Here is a 25,646-nt window from a genome sequence, read left to right as displayed (position 1 = left end):
GCTTGATTTAATCATTTCTGGATGTGTACATATATCAAAACATCACATTGTACACCATAAATATACACAATTTTTATTTGTCAATTATACCTTAATAAAGCTAGGGGAAAAATAAAGATGATGGCCATAGCTTATTGGTTTATTATTTCTAAAAATTTAAACATTATTTAAGAGATTTTGCCATCATTTAGCAAAGGTATTAAATATAAAACTATATGAGACCATTTGAACCCTTAAGGTGAGAGAGAAATAGAAAAACCCAACTAATTTTTGTTCTTGTGTTGCTATTGTTACTGCTGTTGTTCTAATGTGGTACTGCACTAGGAGGAAGCAAAGGTGGGTAAATAGAGAGTAGAGTTGAAAAAAGAGTGAAGAAATGAATTTGCAGTTAAAAAGGATTGGAGTTTTGCTGAAAAGAACTTCACAACAATAGTTGAAGGAATAAATACAGTTATGAAAAATAGAAAGGTAGTGAGAAAAATGCCATCTGAGACTATTACTGCTTTGTAAAGGATTAGAATGATCTTCAGCTAATTAAGCAGCGTTTGTAGGCCAACTGTTTTATTTCTATTTTTTATTTTTTGGTTGCTAGCCAGTATGGGGATTCAAACCCTTGACCTTGGTGTTATAAACCATGCTCTAACCATAAGAGTTTTCAGTGTCTACCATGTGTGTAGAAATCTCTGGATTGGGAAATGAACTCTGTGATGCCTCTTCCTTTGAAGACCTAGGTTGAAGGTGTAGGTGTTAGCTATGGGAGACTGAAAAGAAAGTGTTACAAAGCTGTCTGGAGTTGGAAGCAGAGAAGCATGTGTACCACTGATTTGTTTTAAAAGTTTGTGTCTAATTCCTTTCCTTTTAGCCCTTGATTATCTCCTTGACTGGCTTTAACAAATAAGTATTCACAGAATGCAGCTTCTGAACACGAACTTAATAACTTCTTTAAAGGATTTTTAAAAACTCGTTCTGGGGAAATGATGTCTAGTTTAGCAACTGGTGAAGTAAAAAGAGATTGTGGTGTAGCCATAATCGAGACTTTAAGAATTTGCATTTCTTTTTCATTCCTTTGAGCTTTTCCACAATTTATTACCAGCAATGACACCGAACAGGATCCTCCCCACTTTTAAATTTGTCTCTTTCTATGGGTAGTGTTGAATGAAAGAGTGAAAATTACATTTTGTGTGGTGGATGACAGATTAGCCCACACTGTTTTTGTACCTTTCGAAGGCTCCTCTTTTACTTTTGTGTTAAGACTTTTCTGTATTTAAAAGAAAAGGAAAAGAGATTGGCAAGGTTTTTGGATGAATAATACCCTGTTTTATTGAGAATGAAATTATAAAGGATTTGATTCAGTATTGTGAGATAAATGTTTATTTACATGGTTTTAAAAATTATACTCATTTTAAACATTTTATCCTGTGATGTATTTCACAGGATGCTAGACATACTCTTAGGGCAGCTCCTTCTGAGGTTACATAGTCCAAACCTTCAATAGATGTTTGGATCCTTTTTGGGACACTGCATGCTTTTCAGTCATTACATTCTTGTCCAGTTCATTAGGGAAAATGCCTCCCTACCAAAGGAAAGATGATAAATACTAGGCTTGAATTTATTATTATTTTTTTTATCAGTTCCTGAACTCTTTACATATACTATAGTCTTTGATTTAATTAGCAGTTTCTGCTGACACGTTATATAGTTGATACATGTTGAGCTTACAGATTACTAAAACTTTATTTTTTTAATTAAAAGACCTTTTGAACAGCTTTAGGATTACAGAAAAATTGAGCAGAAAGTATAGAGAGTTCCTATACCTACTCACCACCTCTCCCCGAGTGAACCAATTAATACATTATTATTAACTAAAGTTCATAGTTTACATTAGGGTTTACTCTTTGTGTTGTACATTCTATGGGTTTTGACAGTTGTATAAGGACATCTGTCCACTATTACGGTATCACTCAGAATAGTTTCACTGTCTTAAAAATCTCCTGTGTTCCACCTATTCATCTCTCCCTCCCTCTCTCCCCTGAGCTGCTGGCAACCAGTGATCTTTTTACTGTCTCTATAGTTTTGCCTTTTCTGGAATGTCATACAGCTGGAATCATACACTATTGTAGCCTTTTCAGATTTGCTTCTTTTACTTAACAATATGCATTTAAAGTTCCTCCGTTTTTTGTGTGCGTGTGTGATTTGCTAGCCCATTTCTTTTTATTGCTGAATAATCTTCCAGTATATGGATGTACAGTAGTTTCTTTGTCCACTCACTTGTTGAAGGACTACAGATTGCTTCTAAGTTTTGGAAATTATGAATAGAGTATTAGTGTGCAAGTTTTTGTGTGGATATGTTTGCAACTCATTTGTGTAAATACCAAGTTTTATTCTGTAAGAAACTGCCAAACTGAATTCCAGAGAGTGAGAGTTCTTGTTGCTTCACGTTCTCATCAGCGTTTGTGGTGGTGTCAGTGTTTTGGATTTTGGCAATTCTAATAAGTATATAGTGGTCTCTTGTTTTCCTTTGCTATTCTCTAATGACGTGATGTTGAGCATCTATCTCTTCATATACTTATTTGTCATTTACATATCTTTGGTGGGTTGTCTTTTCAGATCTTTTGCCGGTTTTTTAATTGGGTTGTTTTCTTATTTTTGAGTTTTAAGAGTTCTTCATATATTTTGGATACAAGTCCTTTATCAAATGTGTTTTGTAAATGTTTTCTCCCAGTCTGTGGCTTGTCTCTTCATTCTCTTAATATTTATTAATATTTAATACATACTTTCTAGATCTACATTTCCTACATATTAAATTTATTTAGGTGAGACCTTGTATTTATTTAAGGGACCTACAAGAAGTGCATTCAGCCTGACCGAGCATTCTAATCGGTGAAACTTTTGTGGTCATCCTGAATCTGTTAAGAACTGGGAAAAAGCATAGAATGTGTAAATGCATACATTTTGGAAGTTTACTTGGATTTGAATTCTGGTTCAGCTACGTTAGTTGTATGAACCTAGTATGAACCTAGGGCAAAGTTACTTAAACTCTCTGCTCCTTGGCTTCTTCATTTATAAAATGGGGATAATAAACATGAATGCCTGTTTCATTATGTTAGTTTAAGGACCGAATGAGTTAATACATGTAAAGTGCTTTAGAGAAGTGCTTAGTACATATAAAGTGCTCAGTAAATGTTAGCTCTTGTTGTAATTATTTCTGTCATCATTATTGTTGTCATTACTATTTTATGCCTCATCTGCTCAATATCATCCTGGCTCTTTCAAACTGGTAAAAGGATCTCTTTATATTGAATCATTTATACTCATTGGTCTCCTTCCATGCCCTTTGATTATAGAAAATGAGTTTAATATCTCTTTTAAGTGGTATATCAGTTTTTTTTCTTTTTAAAAAGCAATAAATACTTTATCTAAAACTATTGACTGTACAAACAGAATCAGTCCCAGCCTCTCCTGCATATGTGTGCTGATTCATAGTAGAGCTCTGAGTCCTTCTGGCCTTTCTTTGACCCCTTTGTCCAACAAACTGTTTTGTGCTAGGCACTAGACAAAGAAAGATAAATAAAATGTGCCCTGGCCTGGGAAGAACTTGTCTTAGTAAAGGAAAACAGATGTTAAATAAATGTTTTCATATCCACCTTTATCTGAACCTGTGTACTCTCCTTCCCTCCTGTTAAAGTGGATGAACTCTCCATGCTGCCAAGACCAGCCCCTCTATTTGTATACTGATCCCATCTCCTTTTGGTGCCTGTAGTTGTTTCATCTTTGTACCTAGTCCATGTTCCCCTTTCTAGTGAACTATTGCTAGCAGCTATTTCATTGGTCATTGCTTAGTCCTCACCTTGACCTACCAGCCGCATTTGACACCACTGATAGTTCCCCCTTTGTTGAAACTGTCTTCCCTGGCTCCTCCTCATTCTGCTTTGCATCATACCCCTTTCTTACTGACTTCTGAAGGGTGAGTTCCTCAGGACTTACTCTTTGGACTTTTTTCTATATTCCCTAAGTGGAGGTTTTATGCAGTTCCAGGATTGGCAACTATTAATTAATTTCTACAGTTCAGACTTCTTTCTAACATTTGTAGATCCAGCTTGCTTATTAGATGTGTAATAAGCGTCTTAAAGTTAACATTTTTACAGAATAAATTCTAGATCTCTCCCTGACCCTCTCATCCCCCTCCCCCCAAGCAACAAACAAAACAACAAAAGCTTGCTGCTTCTACAGTCTTCCCCATCTCAATAAATAGCAGTTGCATTCTTCTGAGTGTTCAGGCCAAGAACCTTGGAATCATTCTTGAGTTGTTTCTTTCATTTCCATCAACAAATCCTATTAGCTCTGCTTCCAAAATATTCACAGCCCAACCACTTCACACCCCTTAACCATATTGTTCTGGCCTTCTGTGAGCCAGGCTAATGTCTGAAATCCTGTCAACATCGCCAATTGCAGAGCTACTTGACCACGGCTACACCAGTTGTGGTGCTCTGGCTAGGCGAAGGCCTGGAATCCTACTCATAGCACCAATTGTCTAGCTCTTAGTCCTGTTCGTGATGCCAGTTGTAAAGTTAGGCAACCACGCTAGTTGTCGAGCTCTTTTACCTGCTGGTAATCCTGTACCGACTGGGCCAATTGTTGAGCTAGGGCTGGATCTGGAGCCCCCAGACCCCTCAAGCCCATTTACAGACTGGGTCACAAACCCTTCATATGCTAGGCTGGGTCACCAGACCCCTTACACGCAGATCTATGAGCTAGGTAACCAGCCAAAAAGGTCCTTGGAAGCCATAGGTTGGAAAGCATGGCTGCACCGGTCGGAGGCTCAAGGCCAACGCCTGCCCACCTGCTTCAGTAAATTAACTAACTCTCTCTCTCTCTCTCCCCCTCTCTCTACCCCCTCTCTGCCTCCCTCTCTTCCTCCCTCCCTCCTTCCCTCTCTCTCTTTCTCTCCCCCCCCCCCTCAAGAACACAAGAATAGCAACAAAACTAAAAAGATACACTGGTGCACATGCGCACTAACTACATACACACACACACACACACACACACACACACACACACACACACACACACACACACACACACACACACACACACACACACACACACACACACACACACACACACACACACACACACACACACACACACACACACACACACACACACACAATTTGCTTATAATGGATGTGGTAAACCACACCCAACGGGACCCAAGGCAAGGGCCCTGACCAAACTATTCCAATCACCCTGTTTTTATCCATGCTCCCTGTTGTCTCTTTTCCACAAAACAGTATGAATGATTATTTTAAAATGTAAGATTGGTCAGGTCACTGTTTTTATCAAAGCCTTCTAATAGCTTCCCATCTCAAAACAAAATCTGAAGCCCTTTCTTCCTATGGCCAGTACAGTCTTAATTAAGTTGTTGTGACCTATTACTCTCCACCTTGCTCACTATGCTCCTGCCTCCTTGCTTTTCTCTAGCACTCTTAAGCATTTTTCTGTCAGGAGCATCACTTTTGCTGTTCCCTTGCCTGCTTTGTGCTCTTTCCCAGGTAACCATATGGGTCTTCCACTCATCCTTTAGATCCCTGATCAAATATTTAGACAGATCCTTGATTTGTCTAAACTAGTTAGCACTACCTTCTCCTGCCCCGCCCCTGCCAGAGCTCATAAACTTCCTAATAAACCTCAAATTTTATTGGGAATTGATGTCAAGTTTACTGTACTGTAGTCTCGTAGGTCACTTTTTGAAAACCAGAACTATGTTGCTCTGTCACATGCCTAGGTAACAGCATATTTCAGAATACAAATGGATATCTATCATTCATGAATGTAAGTTTTAGTACCTGTGATTTAATATGTTCAATTCTGAGATTTAAACTCATTTGCACCAGTAGCGTGCTCTTATTTAGATCAAACTACTTGTTTGCTTTTTTTTTCTTTAAAGATTAAACATCTTCAAATCTGTGAAGCCTTCTCTAACCTGCTTCTCTGACTTCACCTCGTCTATTTATACTCTTACTGTGAAGTTGGTTATCACCCAGTTCATAGTACTGTTGCCTGTTTATTTACTTCCGTTTTAACACTGCCCATTTATTAACAATTGCTTTCAATTCAGCAAACATTTAGGAGTATGTAAGATTAATTTGTCGCAGTCCTTACCCCTAAGTAGCTTCCCATTCTGTGCTATTTCTATTTGTTTATGTGTGACTATCCCCTTTAAATGGAGAGGTTTTTCAGGGCAAAGGATTATGTCTTAGGTTCCTTTAAGTTTTCATTGCTAGTTCATAATAGGTAATACATTATTTTGAATGAGTAAGGAGATGGATGAATGCATGAAAGAATTCCTTCTTTATGTTTTACCTTGTCCAGTATGTACATTATTCTTAGTAGAGATGATGGAAGCAAAATAGAATATTAGTTTCTTTTACTTGTTATTATTCAAATGCCTACCCCAAAGAGCATGTTGCTTTTGAGCTTGTTTTTCTTTCCGGTTCTAACAAAACTGAGTCATTTGTTTTTTGTTTCCCTTAGCCTTTAGCTTTGTTTTTATTACTTGTATAGATTTGTACCAGTGTTTTATATTAATCATTGATTGTGTGCTCTTTTTAAAATATGTGGTCATCTTAGAGATTCCACTGTGGCTTATGTTTCTTTGGATATTTCCTCATTTGGAATAATGTGCAGATAGAATTTTATATTTGAGCATCTTTCTACACTCCTAAACTGTCCTTCTCTGCAAGAGTATACCTTTTCTCTGACCAGTGTGACAACATACAGGAAACTTTTTACTGTGATTTCCATCTTCACTATCATAAATTCTGAGGTGACACAGTTATTTTTTTCCAAAGGCTCCCACTATTTCCTTTTCACATATTTTGTCCTGTGGGGAGAATTAGGGTGAAACTAACAATTTTCATTATTTTTTGCACTTTGATCAAAGTGTTCCTAGTTTTAGGGTAGGGTTTTTATGTATTTAATGAAATACACTGCCACTTTCTTGCATACTGATGATGACTGGCTCTTACTACATGAGTATTTACAAGGTACCTTTACTTTATCTAAAATTAGAATCAGGTCTTTAGTATCTCTTTCTGAGCTTATATTTATATTTAAATAAGCAAAAGCAATGCTACAGGAAACATGACAGTTAGTGAAGCAGACAATGAGTTTGAGCATCCTTTCCTTAGATGGGTCGAGTTACTAGCAGAAATATTTGAGTGTGATGCTCTTCAGTAAGTTCTAAGAGATCTTTGGGGAAAAACATTGCCTGATTCTAAACTCCAGAGCTTGGAAATATGGATACTGAGACAGTTATTCTGCCTTCATTTTTTCCCCTGTGGGTGTTTTCATATTCTTCCTAGATTTTGATATCAAACTTCTATTCTGTTAGAAGCCTGTTTAATGAAATGGTAGGAGAAATAATAAATGACATTTAAAAAGTTTTTTTCCTGTTTACTTTCAGATTATGACAGGAAAGATGATATTGGGGATCCCTTTCATATGTCAGCCTTTACTGTGCCCCACTGCAAGGCCAGAAATATTTACTTATTTGGTCCATCGTAAGAGACTGGCAGGAGGTCCCTATTGTGCTTTTTAGTCCCAGAATGGTGATATCTTCGGAGACAGTAATTTTGGATGCTACCCTTTTATTTTTATGTTCTCACCTGAGCATTTTATTCTGTTAGGCTCACATATTTCTGTATTGAGTTTACATGTAGTACTTCGTTTTGTCCATTCTCTCCCTCACACTTGGAATTTCCTCCACTGTTAATATTACCTTTTAAATTTTACCCATTTTTAAAGATCTATGTCATATCACATGTCTGTGAAGATCTTAACTTTTCCCTATTGCCTTGTATACTCTGAAATTCTGTTATACTTTGTACTGCATGATTTGGCACTTTGAAGTATGTGATGTCCATACTTTATTTTTTAAACTTTTTAAAAAGATAATTTATTATTCATATTTGTGGGGTACAAAGTTGACTTTCAGTAATTGTGCGTAATGTATGGTGGTCAAATCAGAATAGTTAGCTTATTCATCATTATAATATGTAATCATTCTTTGTGTTCATTAACCAATTTCACATTAACCCCTCTCTCTCTTCCCCTCTCCTCTACTTTCCCCTTTTCTCTCTTACCCCTCCCCTCTTTCACCTCTAGTAACCACAGTTCTTTTCTCTCCCAAAAGTTCAGCATGTTATTGTGATTGTTGTTTCTTTCTCTCTCTCTCTCTATTGTTTGTTTATTTATGGGTTCAGCTCCTACTTATGATATGAGTGAGGACATGTGGTATTTCTTTTTCTGCACCTGGGTTGTTTCACTTAGCATAATTTTCTTTTCTTTTTTTTTTTTTTTTTTTTGTCTTTTTCGTGACCGGCACTCAGCCAGTGAGTGCACCGGCCATTCCTATATAGGATCCGAACCCACGGCGGGAGCGTCGCAGCGCTCCTAGCGCCGCACTCTACCAAGTGCGCCACGGGCTCGGCCCACTTAGCATAATTTTCTCCAGGCTCATCCATGTCACTGCAAATGACACTTTTAAGTATGATGTCTATACTTTAAACCATAAGCACCATGAAGGCAAAAACTATGTCTTAATCATGTTACACATATTTTGTCACCCTACATGTGGCATTTTGCAAGTACCTCTTCTGTGGCCTTTACAGCACCATTGTGGCATATGTAATAGAAACTGAGTGAATATTTATTGATTTGTGGAGTAATCTCTGAAAGGGATAGTTAATGGATTTGTGATTCTTAAAATTAGGTTTACAGGCTAGTGGGATACTCATGTTATTTGGGAGTTCACTGAAATACTAGAGAGGTTTTCTCTACTGAATGGTTTGCATTTTCTTCTTTGCCAGTAGCAATCAGTTATGCCATGCTTAAATTTTGAAAATGATAGTCAACTTGATGCACTTAAATCTAAATCAATAGTTTAATATTCTACATGGAAAAAAAAAAAAAAGCCAAGTCCTGTTGTTTTGCTGAGAGGAAGATTGAAGGCTTCTACAGAAAAGATTATTCTTACACATTCAAGGAACAATTGTTTCTTTTTCAGAAAATAAACTATTGGTTTCTTGGAAAGGTGGAACTCACTAAAACCATTAGGAGTCATAAAGCTGGCTTTGTACAGTTAGTATACATTAGAAGTATGTTCTTTATAAGTTAAAATTCAGTACACACAAAATTACCTGTTGTCTAAGAAAAGAAATTTGTCGAAGCATAGCATTACTGTCCAGTGTGTCACAAACTACTACTACTGAGACATTCCTGCAGCTCGTTAACATGGAGGCCTTGGAGAGTTGAGATTCAGAATTAGAGGGAAAGATGGTGAAATGTGTCATTCTAAGTGGCATAGCCACTGAAGGTGAATAACTTAAAATCAGGTGGGAAAAACTAATTGAAGAGAAATTGAAATAACATAGTTGAACTCCTTTAATAAGCAGCTCTGTGATTGACTGATAGGAATATTTGATTTTTTTTTCTTTTTTTCCCTCAGGGTGTGTGTGTGTGTGCATGTGTGTTCATAAACATAGATAAATATAAAAATAGAGATAGATATGTATTTCCAAAAATGTTTCAGGCTTCTGGGTGGAAATCAACTTTTTTTAAGAAAAATCGTTTTATTATAAAAAATTTCAAACATAAAAATAGGAAAGAAAGTAAGAACATTAACTCGTATGTACTCATCTCCATCTTCAATAATTATACATATATGGTTAATCTTTTTTTATGTATATCTTTTCCCTTTCCATATCACTGTATTATTTTAAAGTAAATCTCAGACATCTTCAGTTTATTTGTAAATATTTCAGTAGTTTGTATCTCTTTCTTTTTAAAAATATGATCATAATACTTTAAAAAGTAACAGTAGTTTCTTTTTATTTCATTTATTTATTTTTTAAAATTGATTATACACATTCATGAGGCAAGAGCTGACTGTCAGCACCTGTGCCTAAGATCTGGTGAGCAAATCAATGCTATCAGCATGCCCACCACCTGAAATTGCAATTATTCCCTGTTTCTCCCACCCAACCTCTCCCCAATACCCCTTTCCCTTCCCACCCTGGCAACCCTAGGTCTGTTTTCTCTCTCTGCAAGTTCAACACACCACTGTGGTCTTTCTTTCCTTCCTTCTTTCTCTCTTTTGAGTGAGGACATGTGGTATTTTCCCCTCTGTGCCAGGCTTATTTTACTTAACATAATTTTCCCCAAACTCATCCATGTTGCTACAAATGGCAGAATTTCATTCTGTTATGTATATATACCACATTTTTCTTATCCAGACATCTGTTGATTGACGTTTAGATTGGCTATTGTAAATAGAGCTGCAGTGAACATGGGAGTGCATGTATCCCTTTGACATGATGATTTCCATTCCTTTGGGTATATACCCAGTAGTAAGATTGCTGGATCGTATGGTAGATCTATCTGTAGTTGTGTGAGAAAACTTCATACTGTTTTCCATAGTAGCTGTCCCAATTTACAGTCCTACCAACAATGTAGAAGAGTTCTCCTTTCTCCACATCCTTGCCAGCATTTGCTATTCTCTGTCTTTTGGATAATAACCAATCTAATCAGGGTGAGATGATATCTCAATGTGGTTTTGATTTGCATTTCACTGATGAGTAGTGGTGTTGAGCATCTTTTCAAGTACCCATTGGCCATCTACATGTCTTCCTTTGAAAAATACCTGTTTAGCTCATTTGCCCTTTTTTAAATTGGGTTACTTGTTTTTGTACTGTGTAGTTGTTTGAGTTCCTTATATATTCTGGAAACTAATTCCTTCTCAGATGTATAGTTTGCAGATATTATCTCCTGTTCTGTAGGTTGTCTTTTCACTCTGTTGATTGTTTCCTTTGCTGTGCAGAAACTTTTTGGTTTGACATAATCCCATTTATTTATTTTTTCTTTTGTTGTTTGTGCTTTTGGGGTCTTATTCATAAAGTCTTTGCCCAGTCCTATTTCCTGACGTGTTTCCCCTGTGGTTTCCTTTAGGTGATGTATAGTTTCAGGTCTTATATTTCAGTCTTTAATCCATTTTGAGTTGATTTTTGGTATATGGTGAGAGGTTCGGGTCTAGTTTCATCCTTCTGCATATGGATGTCTGATTTTCCCAGCACTGTTTAATTAAGAAGCAGTCTTTCCCCCAATGTATGTATGTCCTTGTTGCCTTTGAAAAGATTAGTTGGCTATAAATCTGTGGGTTGATTTCTGGGTTCTCTATTCTGTTTCATTGTTCTGCGTGTCTGTTTTTATGCCAGTACCATGCTGTTTTGTTACTATAACTTTGTAGTATAATTTGAAGCCAGGTAGTGTTATGCCCCTGGCTTTTTTTTTTTTTTTTTGCTCAGGATTGCTTTGGCTATTCGTGGTTTTTTGTTGTTGCATTTGAATGGTAGAATTGTTTTTTGTATTTTTGTGAATAATGTCATTGGTGTTTTGATGGGGATTGGATTGAATCTGTAGATTGCTTCAGGTAGTATGGACATTTTCACAATGTTGGTTCTTCAATCCAGGAGCATGGAATATCTTCCTTCCTTTCTCTGTCCTCTTTCATTTCATTCAGTAATGATTTGTTGTTCTCATTGTAGAGATCTTTCACCTCCTTGGTTAAATAGGTTCCTAGGTATTTTATTTTTTTGGTGACTATTGTAAATGGGGTTACTTTCTTGATTTCTTTTATTGCTAGTTTGTTATTGGAGATTAAAAATGCTACTCATTTTTGTGTTTTGATTTTGTATCCTGCAGCATTACTGAAATTGTTAATCAGCTATAAGAATTTTTTGGTAGAGTCTTTAGATTTTATGAATGTAGGATCATGTCATCTGCAAACAGGGACAGTTTGACTTTGTCTTTTCCAATCTGGATGTCCTTTATTTCTTTCTCTTGTCTAATTACTCTTGCTGGCACTCGTAACACTAAGTAGGAGTGGTGATAGTGGGTATCCTTGTCTTGTTCCTGTTCTTTCATTCAGGATATTAGAGGTGGGTTTGTTGTATATGGCTTTTATTGTGTTGAGATGCTTTCCTTCTATAACTAATTTGCTGAGAGCCTTTTATCATGATGAAGTGATGCTGAATTTTGTCAAATTTTTTTCTGCATCTATTGAGATAACCATATGGTTTTTGTCTTTGATTTTGTTGATGTGGTGTATCACATTTATTGACTTGCATATGTTGAATGATTCTTGTCTCCCTGGGATGAATCCCACTTGATCATGGTGTATAATTTTTTGATGTGTTGCTTTATTCTGATTGCTAGTATTTTGTTGAGGATTTTTGCGTCTGTATTCATTAAAGATATTGGCCTGTAGTTTTCTTTTTTTGTCGTATCTTTGTCTGGTTTTGGTATCGGTGGTGCTGGCCTCATAGAATGAGTTTGGCAGAATGGCCTCTGTTTCAAATTTTTTGAATAGTTTGAAGGGAATTGGTATTGATTCCTCTTTAAATGTCTGGTAGAATACAGCACTAAAACCATCTTGTTCTGGGCTTTTCTTTGTTGGGAGACTGCTGACTACTGGTTTGGTCTCGTTGCTTGTTATTTGTCTGTTCAGGTTTTCTGTTTCTTCTTGGTTTAGTCTTGGTAGTTTGTATGTGTCCAGAAATTTATTCATTTCCTCTAGGTTTTCAAATTTGTTGGTGTATAGTTTTTTGTGATAGTCTTTATGATTCTTTGTATTTGTGTGCTATTGGTTGTAAGGTTTACTTTTTCATTTCTGATTTTTGTCATTTGGGACTTCTCTCTTCTTTTTCTTGTTCACCTAACTAATGGTTAGGCTAATTAGTTTACCCTCTTGACCAAACCAACTTTTTGTTCAGTTATCTTATGAATCACTTTCTGGGTCTCTATTTCACATAGTTCTGCACTGATCTTGATTATTTCTTTCCATCTACTAACTTTGGGATTGGATTGTTCTTGTTTTTCTAGTTCTTTGAGGTGTAGAGTTAGGTTGTTTATTTGAGATCTTTTTTTTTTTGATGTAAGTGTTAATTGCAATAAACTTTCCTCTTAGCACCGCTTTTGCAATATGCCACAGGTTTTGTTATGATGTGTCTTTATTTTTGTTGGTTTCAGGAAATTTTTTGATTTGCTGTTTAATTTCTTAGTAGATCCGTAGTCATTCAGGAACCTATTGTTTAATTTCCAAGTGTTTGTATAGTGTTCTGATTTTGCTTGTTATTAATTTCTAGTTTTAATCTGTTGTGGTCTGAAAGAATGCTTGGTATGATTTTGATTTTTTTTATATTTGTTGAGGCTTGACTCATGACCTAATATATGGTGTATCCTGGAGAATGTTCCATGTACTGATGAGAAAAATGTGTATTCTGTAGTTGTTGGATGAAATGTTCTGTAGATATATGCCACTTCCTGTTGGTCTAAAGTGTAGTATAAATCCTGTGTTTTTCTGTTGATTTGTTGCGTGGATGATCTGTCCAGTGCAGAGAGAGGGGTGTTCAGGTCCCCCACTGTTACCATACTGCGGTCTGTATCTTTCTTTAGGTCTGATAGTTTTTACTTTATATATCTGGGTGCTCCGGTGTTGGGTACATATATATTCATGATTGTTATGTTTTCTTGCTGTATAGATCTCTTTATCATTATAAAGTGGCCTTCTTTGTCTCTATTTATGGTTTTTGGTTTAAAGTATATTTTATCCAATGTAAGAGTAGCCACTCCACTTGTTTTTGGTTTCCATTTGTGTGGTATATCTTTTTCCATCCCTACACGATTAGTCTGTGTGTTTCTTCACAGGTGAGGTAGGTCTCTTGTGGACAGCATATAGTTGAGTCTAACTTTTTAATCCAAGCTGTCAGTCTGGGTTTTTGAGTGGGGAGTTTAACCCATTTACATTTAGGGTTGTTATTGAGTGATAGTGTCTTACTCCTGCCATTTTATTGCTTTTTGTTTAGATGATTTAGATATCTTTTATTCCTTTTTGTCCCTTTTATTATTTGTCTTTGATGTTTGTTGGTTTTTTGAGGTGATAATTTTTTTTTTCTCATTTGCATTTGTGTTTTACCAGTGGGTTTTTTCTTTCTTGTGTGTTTGTGGTAATGATTATTGTTTTTTGGATGCTAGATACAGGACTTCCTTGAGAGTTTCTTGCAGGGCTTGGCTGTGTGTTGATGAATTCCTGTAGTTTTTGTTTGTCTGAGAAGTGCACCATTTCTCCCTCATTTTTGAAGGATAGCCTTGCTAGGTATAAACCATTCCTGGTGTGCAGGGTTTTTTTCCAGTATTTTAAATGTATCAATTCATTTTCTTCTTGCATGTAGAATTTCAGTTGAGAAGTTTGCTGTTAGTCTGAAGTGGGCTCCCTTATAGGTGACCTAATGCTTTTCTCTTGTGGCTTTTAGGCTCCATCTTTGTCTTTGAGCTTTGCCAGTTTGACTATAATGATTCTTGGAGAGGATCTTTTTGGATTGAATCTGTTTGGGGATCTTTGAACTTCCTGGATCTGAATGTTTCTCCCTATATCTGAGAAGTTTTATGTTGCTATTTCATTGAATAGATTTGAATGCCTTTAGCTTTCTTCTCCCCTTCTGGAAGACCCATGATTCAGATGTTTATGTGCTTAAGGTTGTCTGCTAGCTCTCTTAGAGTTTCTTCATTTTTAAGAAATGTTTTTCCTTTTTTTGTCTGCCTGGGTTATTTTGTCAAAGATCTCTTGAAGATCAGAGATTCTTTCTTCTGCTTGTTCTAATCTGTTGCTTAAGCTCTCAGTTGTGTTTTTTATTTCATTGAATGAATCCTTCATTTCTTCTACATTCGCTTTTAATGTTTTAATCTCTTTGTAAATTTCCTCCTTCGTATCCTGGATATTTTTTCTCATTTCATTGTGTGGTCTAACTGAGTCTTCTCTTATCCCATTGAGTTTCCCTTGGATAATTACTTGGAATTTCTTTTCAGTCATTTCAAGGGGTTCCTGTTCTGTAAGATCTGGTACTTGAGAATTACTGTACTCCTTTGGAGGTGTCATATTTTCTTCTTTTTTTTGTACTTCTATTATCTCTACATTGATTTCTGGTCATCTGGTAGATCAGTTGCTTCTATTACTGTGGAGCTGACTTTGAGGAGAAAGACTTCTTCCTTTTTTTCCAGGCTCCTGTGGTGACTCTGTTTGTGTCAGTGCAGTTCAGTATGTGGCAGGCCACCGGCATGGTGGTCTTGGCTGCTACTGTGGTGACTAGCCATTCTTGCAGCAGTAGAAGCTGTGGTGGTGGCTGTTGTGGACCACCTCCTTGGAAAGAGTGTGGTACCTCCTGGTCCTGGCAAGCGGGTGGTACTATGTCCTGCCTTGTTGGAAGGCAGTGGGCAGGCTTCCCGGGGCAGGGCGAGACTTTTCCCTGCCTGTAGGGCACCAGTTCCTGCAGGCTGGGTCCTGCATTATTGGCAGGTGGTGGATGGGCTTCTAATAATAGTTTCTTAATATCACCAGATATTCAGAAAGTGATCATACTTAACATAGCTGTATTCATAGGTGATATTTTGAGTTAAGATTGATTGGTTCAGGCATTGTCAGCCTTGTACCTAATGGTTTCAGAAGCTATTGATTTTGGTCTAGATCCATTGTTTCACTAGGGGGTTGCAGAATAGTGATATATTTTTTAATCCTCAGATATCCAGTGTTCATATTTCTCTGATTGTCTTATAATTTTTAAAAAGCTGTTTGTATGATGGGATCCAGATAAAGTCTCTACTTTGCAATTAGTTTCTACTAAGTATCATTTTAATCTATATTTTTCTCCTTCTCCTGTCTGCTCCCTTTTCAGTTTTTTTCTTGGAGAGACTGGGTTGTTTGTCCTCTAAGATTTTTCAGTTTGAATTTTGCTGATTGAATCCCAGTGTTTCATTTAATAGTCCTTTGTATTCTATATTTTCTTTAAATTGGTAGTAGATTTACAGGCTTGATCAGATTTGGGTTCAACTATTTTTGGCAAGAATATTTAGAAGCGATGTTGTGTCCTTCCATGAGGAAGTACATAACGTATCATTGCTTCACTGTTTGTGATCATTTTAGTAGCCACTAGGATTTTGTATTGTGTATAGTGTCTGGCGAGAGTAGTCTTGATTCCCTGAAGCTAGTTATTGTCATGCTTTTTTGGTTTTTTTGGTAATCTTTTATTTTGTAATGTTTTTTTCCAGTAGAAACTTTTAGGAATTTTTTTTTTTTTTACACTTGAATTCTAATATTTCACAGGATGTTTTATAGATGTGATGTTCGATATTTGGTAAGCCCTTTCAGGGTGAAGGCCTTCTTCACCTCTCATCAGTTTTCTTCTAAACGACTGTTCTTATTTCTTTATTTTCCCTTTCCATTCTCTCTTTTATTGCTTTCTGACTTATTCTGTTACTTTATTCGAGTCTCTCTTTCATTAATTTTTTTTCCTTTGTGGAATCTCCGTTTTGTGTTTTACTTAGGAAGAACTGATGTCTATTAGTTTTATCCTCGGTTAATTTACAGTTTTTATGTTTTTTTTTTTTTTTCTGAAAAGAGGTAACTAATTATTTATTTATTTATTTTATGTTGTTATTTTTAAGTATCTCTCTTCTGTCACTTCAGTGGGTTCTTGGTAGGGAAAGGAAGTAGATGTGTATGCTTGATTTGTCATCTTTAGCAGGAATTGAGACAAGTATTTAAATACTTCATGTTCCAGGGTTGTCTCTTAGCTTAATTTAATAATTCACTATCAAGAAGTTTCACAAGCATGCAGAAACTAATAACATTAGATATGCTTTCATTTTATGCATAAGAGCAATTTCTAGTAAATGAAGTATTAGCAACTAGAATATTATAAGCCCTATCAAGGTTTAAGCATACTAGCATAACTGTATAACTCAAAATGTTTGTGATGTGATTAATAATTCTTATATGTTTGTTTACTTTCACTGGGTATTCTATTTAAAACTTTTATTTTAACAGAAAGCAAACCTATGGCATACAGAGTTTTCCCTCTATCTAGCTTAGGGAATCCCTTTATCTCTCAGGCATTGAGATTTGTTATAAATGATAATAAAAATATAGGCATGCATTTTAATTTTTTCTATTATGTAGTAAACTCCCTTTTATTTATACTAGAAGTATATTACTTTTAAAGTGGTTGGGTTATATGTAGTTTATTTTTTCTCCTTGTCAGTAAAATGTTTAAAGAGTGTTGGGTGTTCTGTTTAGTTGCTAAATATTATGCCCTTATGGTTTTATCCCATATTCATAACTATGGCTCCTTGAATAATATAAACAAATATTACTCTAATAAATTATTCTATTTATTCATCTGTGTCAGTGATGAATTTGAATAGTGATTGATTTGCTTGCTATCTAGATTCTGAGTCTAGATGGATTGATTTGTTATTTTAAAAAAATCTTCAGTACTTGGGTACAGAGTTTGACTGGGCTATGAATCAAGTTGGTAGGACAGAAGATAGCAGGAAAGCAAAAGAAAAGACGAATAGTGGAAGTATACAGACCAGAGGACAGTGTAATAAAATGTACATTGATGAGTAGTTGGCCATGGGATCAACCATAAGAGATGAATGCTCAATAAATCTTGGACCCTTTATTACTTTTTCTTTGAAAAATCTTTTAACTCTTTGTCGTCCTATAACTATTGCCTACCCTTTGCTCTTAAAGTCCTTTAGTAAGTCCCTTCCCATAAGTTAGTTGCTACATTTCTTCATTTATATTGCTCTTCTCATAAGTGCCCTAATTCTGTGTAGTATTTTAGGGTCACCCATCTTGCTGGAGAAGCAGAATTAATGTAAGGAATATATCATATCCTCTTATTTCTTTGTGTATTGCTTAGTACTTTGCAGTTCTGTGACATCAGTAACTTGGGTCTAATTTTTTGCTTACTCTCCTCCCTGTGCCACTTTTGATTATGTCTTTTATACATAATAGTTTGGATTTTTGTTCTAATTATTCTTAATTGCATTTTTAATATTTTACCTCACACCCATCCATCTTTTATTTTTCTTGGTAGATTTCAGTAACCCTAGCTTAATATCATACATACTTCAGAACTGTTTGTATTTCTTTAGGTTTTTTCTTTATTTTTTAAAAAATATTTTATTTTTTTTCTTTAGGTTTTTAAAATAGCTTAAAATATTAAGTGGGTTTAAGTACTACTGGCTTTGTAAAGCCCAAACATTTCTTTAGTTCACAAACTGATTTTTACCATACATTGTGTTATATGATTACTTCTAATTACTGAAACAATTTTTGAACATAACTTTGTGAAAACTGATTCTAAAGCTTTATTAAAATAGATATCACATTACCTATTATATCTCTATTTATTAGATTTTATTTAAAGGAGTAGACATAATTTACCTTTTAAATTGATTTGTTACTCTTATTCACACTCTTAAGACTGTCATAGGGATCAAACCCTGGACCTTGGAGTTATCAGCACCACTCTCTAAGCAACTGAGCTAACCAGCCCACCCAGGATGTAGAAGTTTTACCTCTTCCACTTTGAGGATCATAACTGATAGGGAAAACCTTACAATTTCCTAATCCCAATACTGAGAGTAAATTACCTTTGGAAATGTATTCATATGTTTGCAAATGGTGCTTTAAAAAATGAGTTACTGACTCTAATTCTATTGGAATGATGAAAATTAAGAAATAGTGAAAAGACTTTGAAGTATGATCCTAAGATCATCAAATTGTTTTTTGTGTCCTGTTGTACAAGTCACTTAACTTGTTTTTGCATTTGTGAAATAAAGTATTCATGCTAAATTATTTCAGGTGTATAATTCTACAAAGCTTTGGCATCTATGGTACAGTTATAATGTATTAGTGGAGCCTATGATTGCGTTTAGCCAAGACTATTACAGAGAACTCAGTCATCTGGATTTTGGATAACTTTAAATATAAACAGAACACCAAATTTACATTTCTTCAGTGATAAAATATATATATTGTTTCTGATATAAAAACAAAGAAATAAAGCAAAGCCTATCTTCTGCCCACTAAAAAGTTTGAAACACACTCAGAAAAACATAAATTAAAATTTTTTCTTGTCCAGATTTTTCTCCTTTCAAATATTGGGACTGTGTATGTAAACATTTCTATCCTGAGTCTCTGGTGCTGATAACTTTGATAACTTTATAAAATAAAGATTTTATTGTGAAAAGCTCAGGATATGCACAGTCAACTGTGTTACAGTAAATAAAAAGAAAAGCTCAGGGCAGAGTAGCTGTTTAGCTGTGGTTACGTGTGTGTGTGTGTACGTGTGTGTACGTGTGTGTGTGTGTTTGTTTTCAGCACCACGCTCTACCGAGTGAGCCACGGGCTGGGTGTGTGTGTGTGTGTGCGTGCGTGTGCGTGTGTGTGTGTGTTTTCAGCACCACGCTCTACCGAGTGAGCCATGGGCTGGCCCCAAGCTGTGGTTACCTCTTAAGTAAGCTTATAGGAATAGGCTTAAAAAATGGTCCAAGTTAAGTGAGAGTATATAGCTAGGTGCTTGTTAGCCATTTGAAAAGTGTTTGAAAGCTGTGGCCCTCCTCTCCAGAAAAAAATAAAATGAAAATAATATACATTCCCATTTTTAAAAATACCTATACACACTCATAAGGGTATAAGACTATATAAGTGGATATAGGGGTATATAGTCTTTTGATGGGAAATACAGGCATGTGGTGCTTGACAGTGACTTTCAGTTAGAAGATTTGCCAGTTAGAAGATATGTCATCAGGATCTACTAATGTAGATTATTCACATCTTTAATGGAAAATATTTCTAAGTTTTGCTGTTATTTTTAAATTTACCTTCATATTGATTCAAAGCAAATTAATTTTGTAGAAGTGCAGCTACTTCAAATTTTGTGATTTAGTATATAAGGGATTGCATAGTTGTGTCATTAGACACTGATCCCTGGACTCAAGATAATAAGTGAACTTCAGTTGTAATGTCTGGATGTTATAAATACATTTCTTTTTGTTGCCAAAAGGTTGTTTGGTGAAAAATATATGGTAGAATATGATATACTCACTTGTAATTTATCTTTCATTGACAACTGCTGCCAATAGGAAATTCTTTTGGAATTATTATGCAGGCGATGAATGTATTAAGCAAAAGATAACCATATCTTAGGGAGAAAAAAGAAAATAGTTTAAAATATTGCCAGTTTACATGTTTTTAGGTAGGCTTAACTTACTGTAATATTAGATCTTGAACTTTAGAGGTATTCTAGGACAATTGTCCTTCATTTTCGTAGGAGAGGCACTCTGAAAGGGTAAGGGATTTGCCCCAAATCACATCCTTCACAGTAGAGTAAGGATTAGGACTCGATATCCAAACTTTCAGACTTTCTCTCTCTCCCACCTTGCCCATTATATTCTTCTTCTCGTCATTTATTTTCTGGCAACAACCGCTGGTCCAGAAAACATATCTCATTTTCCAAATATTTATGTTTTAAAATCTTTTAAACAGCCTGTAGATTTTCATTCAGAATCAGTGACTATAGATTTAGAATTTTAGGTTGTGGTATTATAACACTGCGCTGTAATGAACTGAACTAACTGGCCAGCCCTAAACCATTCTTTTCTTAAGATGAAAGGCTATGTTTGTTTTTCTGTATTTTTCTTTTGCTATTTGGAAATACTTGTTGCTTTGGAGAGAGAGATATAAAATGTTGTTTGGCATTAAATAATTAAAATTGCAACCTTGTTTTTAATAAGTTTTATTTATGGACTCAAAAATAATTTATCGATTCATTTTCCACTTTTAATTTTGGAATAGGGAGTGGTTTTTTCATTATAAGCATGTAGGAGTATCAGCCAAGTTCAGCAAATTGTCTGTCACAAAACCAGTGGAGTAGAATTATGTTCTTCGTGTACATTCTCTTATCAGGATTTTTTATCTGTCAGTTTGTGTTTTACAAATAAGTTTTCCCTGCTATGAGAAAGCTATCAAAGCTAACATTTTAGGGATCATTACTTTTAAATCCCTAATATGTTTTAAAAAGTTTTTAAAGAAGAATAAATTGGAGGTATAAGTGAGTACTCAAAGTTGCAAATGATACCTGGAATTGAGTAATTTCCAACTGCAAGGCCACAGAAGTTGAGAGCCATAATCCGTGTTTATATTCAAATTCTTAATGTCAGTTATAGAAGTTTTATAAGAAATGTGCTTAAAAAAATTATGGTGTACTGACTTTATTAATTAAAATCTTCTTCATGAAAGCTTATTTTATCTTAGAAAATGGCCTTAGGCATTCTCCTTTAATTTACTGATTTAGAATAAAGTGTTTGAAAAAGTATATGAAAAGATTTGAGACAATTTCAGTGCACATGGTATCCAGCTTGCTGATATTTTTCCTTTTTTGTAGTTTATAAAACAAAGTATTTTAAATACCTTCTAGAATGAAAGTTTACTTCAATAATAAGCAATACTCTATCCAAATGGTTTCTAGTGTCAGCTTTCATTTTGTAATGCAAAAGCTTCACTATGATATAAAACATTATGACATTTTAATTAGGAAAATAGATCATGGGGATTCCATATGATGGAATAAATTTTCTAATGCTTCCATGTTTTACAAATTGGAATGACAAATACATTAGAATTTATATTAATTTATATTTATATAAATCTATTAAATTTGTACAGTAGATCTGTTTTGAAAGGTGAGGAGTTAGGGAAAAAGAGGTGGGATTGGGATTATGGAATGTGTTTGGAACTCCTTGGCGGGAGGCGGGGTCAGAGCAATCCTTTAATCATAAATAGTGAAAAAATTTTGACCCAGGGCATTTAGGTTACATGGTTCTTTCCCCTTTTTTTGTTTGTTACAGGCAAAGGGGAAGATAGTGATGTACTCAGTATAAATGCAGATGCTTATGACAGCGACATAGAAGGCCCATGCAACGAAGAAGCAGCTGCTCCTGAGGCCCCAGAAAATACAGTTCAAAGCGAAGTTGGTCAGATAGATGACCTGGAGAAAGACATTGAGAAAAGTGTGAATGAGATTCTAGGACTGGCAGAGTCTAGCCCAAAGGAACCCAAGGCAGCCACCCTGACTGTTCCTCCACCAGAAGATGTTCAACCTTCTGCACAGCAGCTGGAGCTGCTAGAACTTGAGATGAGGGCAAGAGCAATTAAGGCCCTGATGAAAGCTGGTGATATAAAAAAGCCAGCCTAGGTATTTACTTGAGTCTGAATTTTAGGTGTGTTTGAACAAAGCCATGTCATATAATTTCGTATCTGAAGTTTATTTTGGTCATATATTTCTAATGTAACCCTTATAAGGTAAAATCATCTTAGGCCTAAAGTACCTTTGGGTGTTTTTGATTGCTTTGATATTATAGATGTGTGTTATTGTCTTATGAATTCATGGCAAATATAGTTGGATAGCCTGGATAATTAGTTTAATGAGTATTTAGCTATATCTGCAAAGTAATGTCTTAAAAGCCATTAGCAAAGAATCATGGGTTTTTTTTCTTTATTTTTAAATGTTTTGGCACCAAACTTAAAAGCTTAAGAAAGATTGACCAAGCATGTTTCTCTTAAGGCTACCTGTATTTTGTGATAGAAATATTAAATTGTTGCTCCTAGATTTGTTAACAATTTAAGATATTTAATTTTGCTTATGTGCACTTTTAAAATATGTACTGTTTTGAAGATGCCTTGTATGGGTGTACTTCCTAGTTAAAACTGAGTAACAGTTTTTGTTGTAAGACGTAGAGATCTGAAATGGCTGAGAAAAACTTTTTTTTTAATAAAAGAAGAAAAGGACTTAATTTAAGGCAATTTTTAACAACGTAGAACTAATTGCCTGTGTTTATTAATTCAAGCAGACAAGCCATTCTAACAGGTATTTGATACTATTGGACATTTTAAGTTTTTTTTTTTGGTAATAAACAAATTTTCATTTACATTCCAAGCTATCAGAAAAAGGAGAGTATTTTATTGTATAGGATTTTGTCCGGTGTTGTTGCTTAAAGATCTCATGTGCTATAATTCCATGAATCACAAATAATAAAAGACCATATCATTCTGGATCTGAAGACTTTTGATACTTTTCCAAAAACCAAATTAATTTCAAGAAACTTTGATAAGTTGATGTTATAATTAATCTAATTTTTTATAGTTTTTGTAAATAAAGTAACATCCTATTACAATTACAGATGGTTTTTGTCCCCATCACTAATTGCAGTTGTTTGATACCAAAATAAATTTAGGTAGGGACCCTTAACTTAAAATAAATTAATTTTTTTCTAAAATTTAAATCTGAAACTGTTGTTTTTATATTTGACAACACATATTTTATTTATAAACCATGCTCTACTGATGTCATATGAGGATTTTCCTTATACATAAAATTTGCAGGGATTATGTTTTTTTAACTTGCTTAATTATGTGCTAATTTTAGGGGGTTTTTTGAATGGAAGTAGAGGACATTTATGAAACATTGAAGTTGCAGTTACGAATTATTTTTGTTTGTTTCTGGGCATACCTTTAAGTAATTCTGCCATTTTTTCCTTCTCCCTGAATCCTTTTTTTTTCTTTTTTAAATTTGTTTTTATTTTTTTTTATTGAATCAAAATTGATTATACATATTTTGGGGGTTCAACATTGAGATATGTTGATCAAATCAATATTACTAGCATATGTATTGTTACAAATCATAATTATTCTTTATACCCCTTGTCCAATTTCTTCCCCTCCTCCTCCTTCTTCCCCTCTCCCCTCTAATTACCCTAGATTTCTTCTCTCCTTCTGAAAGAATAATGGTTTACTCTGTTGTGTTGCCTAGATGATATGCCCAATGTTGAGAGGTGTGATCATGTCCCCCAATATTATCATAAAGCACATGCTTCTTCTCTCACTCTGAAATGGGCTTTGTGGAGATAGACATCCTCTTCTTTTCTTTATCTCTGCTGGTGACTCCTTGTGTCAGTGCACTCCATTGGCTGGCGGACCATCTGTGTGGTGGTTGTGACGTCTAGCCACTTTCACGGCAGCCATGGTCATTGTGGTAGCTGTGGTGGGCCACCCACATGGAGGTGATGTTTTTGGCATGCTCCTTGGTGCTGGCGGTGTGCCAGGTTGTAGGAGGAGGGTCTGGTCCCTGGCTCCAAGCCTTGGGACCCTGGGCGGGACCTGAGGCACTTGTGTAGTGTGCCTGGTTGCGAGAAGGCAGTCCGATCCCCTTCTCCATGCCTTGCGTCCCTGGGTGGTCCATGAAGTGCAGGCACAGTGTGCCTGGTTTGGGGAGGGGGGTTCTCGTCCCTGGCTCTATGCCTCAGGTCCCCTGGCAGGCCCCAAGGCATTGGTGGTGAGCCTGGGCCAGAACTAATTTTTTGTCCTTTGCTTACTTCTAAAACAGGGAAACTTCCTGTGGGGACCAGTTCTTGAGCTGCGTGGTTTAGCTAAATTGCTGCTTTGCTGCCATTTCCCTAGGGAAGGCTTTTTGTGCAGCCTAGGGTTTAATGGTTGACCTTATAGGTACTTCCAGGTCTCCCAAGACTCCGTGCACCTGGGTTGTGTAGCAACTCTGATCTGGGCCTTAGTTTTTTCATCAAACTGCACCCATGCAATTCTGCATTCCTGACCAGTCTCCTCTGAGTGGTCCTGCAGTGATTGAGGGGTGGATTGGCTGGCCTTGTTGTGCCCTAGTGTTCTCTGGGTGGGCCTATCTCCCCCATTGCCTGTGCTCCAAACATTTCCCATGGGATGGGCCCTGTGCCGGTCCCTTGCGATGACTCACCGGCCTCTGAATGACTCCTTTTTTTCAGTTGTTCTGGCTCCTCACTCCTGTGTGGGTCCATGGGAACCCTATTAGTGGTCTTGTTGTCCTGGGGGCCACCAAGGCCCTCTTCTCCCCTGCCACATCCAAGCAACTCCATCTGTAGGGCACAGCTGTGGCTTCTGCTGGCTCTTGTTGCATGCACTCAGCAGTTCCAGCCTTAAAGTGGCCGCGGGCCAAAATGCTCAGACCAGTTTTTTCTTTCTCTCATCGTGGTTTCTCCCACCTTCATGAACTCCATAGGTCTTTCCTCTTACCCTTAGTTCCAGTGTCCCCAGCTTGGCTGATGTTACATATTTATAGTTGTGAATTGGTTGACTTGTGGGAGAGAGTGATGCTGGGGACCGTCTATTCCTCCATCTTGACTGGAACTTTCTCTTTCTTCCTAATTTTAATGCTGATGCAGTTTTTCTTTTAAAAGATTATACTCACTGATGAACTCCTTGTTTCTCTCTTCTAGTTATAAGACTTGGTCTTTCACTCTTAACTTGAAGTGTTCTTACAATATCATGACACTGGTGTTAGATATTAATTACTATCTTTGCTTTATGATCAGCTTTGTTGTGAGCATCATCCAGTTGCTGTTGAAGAAAACTATTTTCATGTTGTAGTTGAATCTCTCCTCTACAGATTCCTGCTTTCCAACGCATTTATTCACTTTGCCTTGTTCATTTTTATACAAGTGTTCAATTTCCTTCATTTGACACTGCGTTTGGCTTCAGTCTTTTGTACATGTTCTAAGACTGAATGAAGTCTTTTCTCTGAGAGCATCTCTTGTGTGATGGAGCTCAATATTTAGGCTATCAGATTTAATTTCAGCTTTAGACAATTGTTGAGAAAGAAATTCACTCTTTTAGATAGACAAATTATAATTCTTTTCCT

The 25,646-nt window shown here is 35.9% G+C and overlaps 1 protein-coding gene across 1 annotated transcript in view; it reads left to right on the top strand.

Annotated features, from left to right (window-relative positions):
• The window catches only part of CAAP1 (caspase activity and apoptosis inhibitor 1), a 98,846-nt gene that overhangs the window by 46,447 nt on the left and 26,753 nt on the right, over positions 1 to 25,646 (top strand). The window contains exon 6 of the mRNA XM_063081095.1: positions 21,811 to 22,157. Coding sequence (XP_062937165.1) covers positions 21,811 to 22,157 — 347 coding nt within the window. The remainder of the gene's footprint in view (positions 1 to 21,810; positions 22,158 to 25,646) is intronic.

The sequence above is a fragment of the Cynocephalus volans genome, chromosome 16, assembly GCF_027409185.1.
Source record: "Cynocephalus volans isolate mCynVol1 chromosome 16, mCynVol1.pri, whole genome shotgun sequence".
NCBI lineage: Eukaryota > Metazoa > Chordata > Mammalia > Dermoptera > Cynocephalidae > Cynocephalus > Cynocephalus volans.
Note: the sequence above shows the minus strand (reverse complement) of the source record. Positions and strands in the feature narration are given on the sequence as shown.